This window comes from Seriola lalandi, unplaced genomic scaffold (assembly GCF_002814215.2).
Source record: "Seriola lalandi dorsalis isolate HSWRI2012SDOR001 ecotype SW California unplaced genomic scaffold, Sedor1 jcf7180002054893, whole genome shotgun sequence".
Classification (NCBI taxonomy): domain Eukaryota; kingdom Metazoa; phylum Chordata; class Actinopteri; order Carangiformes; family Carangidae; genus Seriola; species Seriola lalandi.
Window position 1 is genome coordinate 2,083,768 of NW_019525445.1, and position 7,402 is coordinate 2,091,169.

Genomic DNA, 7,402 nt, shown 5'->3' on the forward strand with positions numbered 1-7,402 from the left:
CACACACACACACACACACACCAACCCCATCCCTTCCAGCAAACTCGCCACACCATTCCAAAGCTAGCTCCCAAATGGAAAACTGGCATCAAGGGTAGTGGGAAGAAAGAGACATATAACCAGCACTCACTATTTACTACACTGAAGTTGCGACTCTAGTGGCTGTATAAATGATAACTCCTGTCTGTCAGGAGTGAAGGCCAAAGTATGACAATGTTATAAAACATGTTTTATTTGAACCATGTTTCTTTACCTAATTTTTTTTTTGTTATTGTTTTATGTTTTTTTTATGTTTTTTTACCCAAACTATGATCTAACCTGCAATGGTTCATTTTATAGCCACTTGGGGGCAGCAGAAACAAACCTCTGAACACAGTATTGACATATTAGCATCCCCTAACTTGATAGGGGCAAATTTGTTAGCAGTCACCTGTTGAAGCAACATCAGAACTGATTTCAAGATGTGTTACTGTCCATATATGTAAGTCCAATATTCACTCTCTGTCGTTCGTCTCCTCTCTTAACTGCTGAGGGAAATACAGGGCTGCTTAGCGGCTACATTCTGTTTGCTAACTTTGCCTGTCTTGGTTCTGGGCAGGTAGTGTCCGATCATTTCTTTGCTGAAAACAGCTGCCTGCCAAGGCCAAGAATGAATGAGTGTGGACCAAAACAGTAAAGCTGTGGGACCAAACCCAAACCAAAACAATGAGCTGAAAAATACTAGCTCTATTTAGAGCCTAGGGGAGTTGGGTCATAATTCTCTGTGGCTTTGTCATTACAAGCAGCATTTACATTAGACATAGTGATTTCATCCAAGCTTTTTTATTATAAAAATTTAATTATAGCCACTACAACCAAATCATTTTTATACCTAAATTAATCAAAAGTTTAATCATGGTGGAAAATTCTTGTGTATGTCTGTTGTGAAAGTAATGACAAAAAATGACATTTTATTGATTAGTTGGCTACATTAGGACTTACTTACTTACCATGGAAATGAGATTTTCTTTGTAAAGTGTGAATTAAAAATGACAAGACAAAGACAAAAAAAGACAAAAGCAAGTTGCACCAATTGAAAGATTCACATAGCAGAGTTGAGAGTTGGACTTGTAACACAGCTTCAGTCTAATATTCGTTTTTCATGCTGTTCTCACTCCAAGAGAAGCCATGTAGTACAGGGGTGGGGATGAGATGTGACGGGTTAGTAGACAGGGCAGATTGGAAGATGACTGTGGTTGATGAGGTCAGAGTGGGCAGCTTGAGCATCCTTTTCTGTTTTGATAACTGTTTTTTTGTTCACTGCTGTTTGCCAAAGACATAGAAGTTGGATGTTGCTTTGGTTTTTTTTTTATACTGAGAAAACGCAGCTTCACATAGAGGCTGAGACAATATATGGCACAGATGAGTCTTTACAAGTCTTTCCATTTGAGCAATGTGAGATGGTTACTTACTAACACTTTTGGCATCCGTGAGTCTGCCTGGCAGTCAAATCATATCAGGCTCAAACTGCAATATCCATGGCATGAAATGCCAATATGAGATTTGTACAATCAGTACAATTTGGCTGCCTGAAGGGCTGACTGACCAAGCATATACTGTAGCCTGGATATAGAAACGTCTGGGAGCTTTGTCTCTGTGTGAGAAATCTGTCCACACAATGACTGTGGAAGTAAAATGTACCTTTTCAGTGATGGAACACAAACTTGTTTCAAAGTTTGAAGGATCACTTTTTGGAACCCAGAATCTGAATGGGGCTATGTGTACACAGATCAGTTAAGAAACATAGTTCTTACCCATCCCCACGACGCAGCGGTCAATTCACACTTCTAGACACTAGTCTAGACTTAAACTTTTGTTTAATCAGTTCTACTCATAGTTAATTAGTTATGATAAACAAAACACTGTGTCACTGAAAAAAGTGACTCTTGGAACCATTAGTTTTCCTTATCCAATGTGTATTTTGGAGTTAAACAACTATACTTCAGACTTCAATTTCAGAGTTGATTTTCCTAACTGAATTTGAGGAGTGCTAAACTAAAGCACGCTGACATTTTATCAGGCTTCATCAAGGTATTTGATTTAATCTTAAAAAGAGAAGCCAGCAGCAGAGGGGACCTGAGCTGAACCCAAACAACTTTAAAGAACATTTAGTTCCAAATATAGGTTGTTACATTTGCCGGTGCAACTCAATATTGCAGTAGGAACAGTCTTATTTTGCTTTGCAGCACTGTGTTGTTGTGGTGGAAAAACAACTTTCAAACAAAAGTTTAAATTTGGAATACATAAAACAATTGGAACAACAGGAACGTTTTATTTCCATAACAGAGCTAGACTACCTTAAGTGGCTTTCACTCAGCATTTCTAAGTGATATATGAAGGCACCTGGACTTGGTTCTTGAAGACAAAAGGCTTCAGTTAGAATTGAAGAAGCGGGGGGCGTCGTGTAGCGTAGTGGTTTAAGCAGGCGCCCCATGTGTAGAGGCTACAGTCCTCGCTGCAGTCGGCCCCGGTTCGAATCCCGCATCGGACGGCCTTTCACTGCATGTCATTCCCCCTCTCTCTGCCTCCCTGTTTCCTGTCACTCTCCACTGTGCTGTCCATTAAAGGCATAAAAGCCCAAAAAAATATACTTTAAAAAAAAAAAAAAAAAAAAAAGAATTGAAGATATATAGCGCTTAGAAATACCATGACATGAATGACTAAGAATCTTCAGAGATGTATTCACTCAGCATTGCTCACATCAGGAGGGACTCTGGTCATTAAAAGTATTTGAGGCTTGACACCGGTTCATATAGCTTGGGGTAAGATGACTCGCGACGATGAGCAGGTCACGGTACTTATTTCAATATGTGCTGGCAAATAATTCTATCCTATTCCATTCCATCACTTGCAGAGGTGGCTACAAGCCACTGCAGAGCGGTGATGACAGTACCTCTTTCAGTGCAGCAGTGTATGCCGCCGGCGGACCAGGTGAGCGGAGTCAGCACACCATATGGAAAATGATCTTTCAGCACCAGATTCCTCCTCCGGCGGCGGGGGGAACACCCATGCAGGCTTTTGATGATGATGATGTAGCTGCAACAGCACAGAGCTGAGCAGCAGCATTAACTGTACTTGTTACCTTTATTAAAATTCAGCACAGATGTAGTTTGAGGCGCATACATTTTATGAAATAGGAATAGTTGGAGGGAAGAGGAATAACCTTAAAAAAGGAGTATTCACTCCACCGATGATGATGTTCAGGGGTTTAGATAAAAGATAAACCGTGTACTGTAAATTTTCCTCTTCAGGGAAGGAAACTTTCAAGTTCAAATTTCACTTTTTTAAAAAAGAAAAACACAAGCAACACTGATCATAGACAGATTGTTTGGGCTGAATATATTTTTTGTTTAACAACAAGTTTAACAAGACATCTTCAAAAGGAGGAGGCATATTAATGCAGTTGGAAGCGTGTAGCGGAACTGGAAACCAGTTATCAGTTGCAATGGATTCTCACATTCTGTTTCAGCTTTGAGTGTGAGAATACGATGATCACTCTGTGTTGTCCTCTCCTTGCCAGCTCGGCTGCACAGCATATTCTGCTGCTCATAAATTCACCATCATTCTCCGGCATCACCCCCTCTTTCCATTTCTCTCTCTCTCTCTCTCTCTCTCACTTTCTCTCCAACATAGTTTATGTACTGATGCTCATTATGACTGTTGTTATGACAGCCTCCCTTGCACTCACATGCACACACCGCCGCTGCAGTTATTCTGGTGATTTACAACCTCCTCCGTCCACAGAGAGATAAAGAGAGATGTACACTATAGATGTCTTTGAGGAGAGCTTTATGTTCACGGTAAACTAGCCACAGTGGTACCTCCACGGGGCCCGTCCCACAAAGCAAACCACAACTTGTTCGAGCAGGCAGACTTGCAATAACAGGCTCTCTGGGATGACAATGGAAACATTCACTCAGTTAAATAACCTAGCTGTCACCCCCCCCCCAACTTTCCACGGCTACTCAAGAGTACCACAGATTTGAAAAGCAGTCGGAAGCTTTGTGCATATGCCAGCATGCCTGATGGGGTTTTTTTTTTTTTTTTTTTTTAGTGATGCAATACACATGACTCATGTTATCTAATCTCCGCTGTTAGAAAGCAGTGAGTAAGCGTGTACAACGCACAGTGCCAGGTGAACAATCACAGCTGCATTGTTTCTTTCTTCTTCGATCCCTGTTCAGCCCATGCTGTGATCCCTGAAGCACAACAAACACACACACACACACACGTACAGCACAAGTTTCTGTGTATACTCACACGCACAACATGCACTGATACACACATGAAGACAGTCGTATTGGGAGGATATGTGGCGCATTTTCTTGATGTAAGGGATGTGCTTTTTTTAGCGGTTTAAATGTACAAATTTCTGATGAAACAGGAAGAGGTATTGTGCGTGTGTGTGTGTGTGTGTGTGTGTGTGTGTGTGTGTGTGTGTGTGTGTGTGTGTGTGTGTGTGTGTGCATGCCCACAAGCAGGAGAAGTAAAGAAGCCTCCCTGACGTTTCATGTGTTTGATGCCTGTGTATCGATGAGTGCAGGGAGATAGTTTAGGGTGATGACGTGGCAACAAGCATCTCTTCAGCCACACGTGCTGCACAGCATTCCAGAAAGAGCGCATAGTGTGAGCTGTTACATAACCACCAACCAGGGATGGAACTGTTGGGAAGGCAGCACGTGCCGTCAAGAATTCCATCGGTGCAATTGTAAAGCCACACAGATATGAGGATTCAGTTGTTTGATGGGTGATTTTTTTTTTGAGAGATGTTTTGCTGTTTTGTGTTAGGAACCTGCTGCTTCATTTTGGCGTCAGTCTTTGAACATCTAATTTAGCCTCTCCATACCACTCCAAATTATTTTCTTCACACCATCCTATGTAAGGCATTCCAGTGTTTATATCGGAATGGCAAAATTGAACTTTCAACAATCCCATGCTGCGTTTGACCCCCAGATCTACCCAAATCATTATATTCCCACTCCAAGTCCAATTATAGAGCTGGATGTAGTAGAATTGCCACTCCGCTATGTATGACTTTGAAAAACTCAATTCTCAAACTCTTGTTTGTCGGCACCCCGAGCCAAATAAGGTACAAACAAAACAACAACATGACAAAACCTATTTAAGTCAAACAAGGATTTCACTGAGAAAAGCTGCTCCCATTTCCCTGACTCCATCCAGTCAATATCCAAGCCTCTGGTTCCCAAGGTGCTGTGGGATGTCAGATCTGTAGCCGACGGGCATATTCAAAAATGCATGTTCAGCCTCTTTGCCAGGAAGTGGATGTGCCAGTCATGACAAAAAAGTTCCCTTAGACAGCAAGTTTATTTAACTTAGTTTTTCATGGATGATTGGTAGGCTTCTTACTTCAGTGAGCTACATGAGCATCTGACTGCTGGCTTGACTGTTTTATCGTGTCCTAGATTTACCGTCAGGGAATTTCACTGCCAGTTTTCAAACTTCCTCCGTTCGTTAATAAAATATTAACCTACTGTAGGTTTTTTTTTTTCCCTGTTTTTATGTGTGTGCATGTGCATCGTGTTATAACAATAGAAAATATGCACTTGGATGCTCAGTGCAATCCTGAATTTGATCACAATCAGTGATCTGACTACTTTGAATTTGAATTTTAAGATTACAATGCATTGACTGAACTATATATTAGGAATTTTGTTTGTTTGTTTTTTTTTTATCTCATGAAATAGTTATGTTTTCACATTCTTTCATTTCCCTTGCTGTTCGCAAATCTGATTTCCTGATTTGGCGCATTGTCTCCACCAACTGCCGATAATCATGGCCCGTAAGCTCAAATACATATTGCATTGCATGCGCGCAAAAATATTGCTCTGCAGCATAACCAGTGGTTGGAAACCTCCACAGGGTACCTTTAAGTGTCCCAATAAATTAAATGAACAATATATAATAAATACATAATATGAGCTAGCCTTAGTAACACTGCTGCTGGGAGAATGGATATTATGTTCATCAGACTTTAATGTCTGACTGTGCTATGTAAAGCAGACATATACAGTCCCTCAAAGGCTTTGTGCTGTCTGTGCACGACTTGATGTGATGTGAGGGGATGGTCTACCATTCTAGTTCTGGGAAGAACAAACAGAGGGAAATGGGTGAATATGTTATGCAAGTACGACATAGTGCACTCATTTCACAAACAGCACTTAATCCCAGAAAGACAGCTACTGACAAAGCAAATAGAGCATATAGGAGATATTTTGTAAAACAGATTTTTGAGGTTGCTCGGAGGGTATTTTCATTTGTCTGGAACATGTGCTCTCTCTATCTCTATCTCTCTTTCTCTCTCTCTCTCTCTCTCTCCCTCCCTTTCTTTCTCTTCTTTGTGTGTATGTATGAATGTCATATACACACAAAAACACACACAATAAAACCAACCGAGCAAGCCACGCACATATGCTTCACCCCCTTTATCATAACAGACCCAAACTGACAAACACACAACACACACACACACAAACACACACACACCAAACCCAAACCCATCTGTCTCTCTATCTCTGTCTGTCTCCCCTTCTTTGATACATACACATTCTTTCACACTGTCTGTCTTTACCTCATGTTTCTATGAATGGAAGGAATTCCCCATTGCTTTGTACTGAGAGTTTTTTGGACTGTACTGCTACTGTTCCGTTTGCTTTTAAGTGAACTTCATCCAATATTGAAGTCGAGTCTGGTCTAATTTGAAAGCTTGCAGTGGAGCAGCTGTGTAAAATGTTTTGCTTTTTTGGAGTAACCGTCCCTTCAATCTCTTCTCTCTCTCTCTCTCTCTCTTCCTCCCTCTCTTGGCCGCGTTCCCCCCGACTTCATCTGTCTCCCCTCCCCTCTGTTTTTCCCCCCGTCTCTGTCGTCCTTTGCTCCCTCTCTGTGCACTTACAGGACTACACTTTGACGATGTACTTCCAGCAGGCCTGGCGAGACAAGCGACTGTCCTACTCTGAGATCCCCCTCAACCTGACCTTAGATAACCGGGTGGCTGACCAGCTGTGGGTTCCCGACACCTACTTCCTCAACGACAAGAAATCGTTCGTCCACGGTGTCACAGTGAAAAATAGAATGATCCGACTGCACCCGGACGGCACCGTACTGTACGGTCTAAGGTGAGATTTTAATCTCTTGGAAAAACACTTTTGACTACACAACAAGACTAAAAAAAAACATATCTTCCACATGCTGCATGAATACGGCACCAGATAATGATAGACTACGCTGCGCAAATTGTTGTAATTTCCACTTCATGTTGTCAAACACTTCCCACTTAATCCTTTGTACTTTCTATTTTTAAAATCAAATAAACAACCTGGGAGGAAAATCAAACTTCTACCAACTT

At 41.4% G+C, this 7,402-nt stretch overlaps 1 protein-coding gene across 1 annotated transcript in view; it reads left to right on the top strand.

The window, feature by feature from the left end:
- The window catches only part of gabrb2b (gamma-aminobutyric acid type A receptor subunit beta2b), a 76,468-nt gene that overhangs the window by 18,950 nt on the left and 50,116 nt on the right, over positions 1–7,402 (top strand). The window contains exon 4 of the mRNA XM_023429360.2: positions 6,952–7,172. Within this exon, the coding sequence (XP_023285128.1) occupies positions 6,952–7,172 (221 nt within the window). The remainder of the gene's footprint in view (positions 1–6,951; positions 7,173–7,402) is intronic.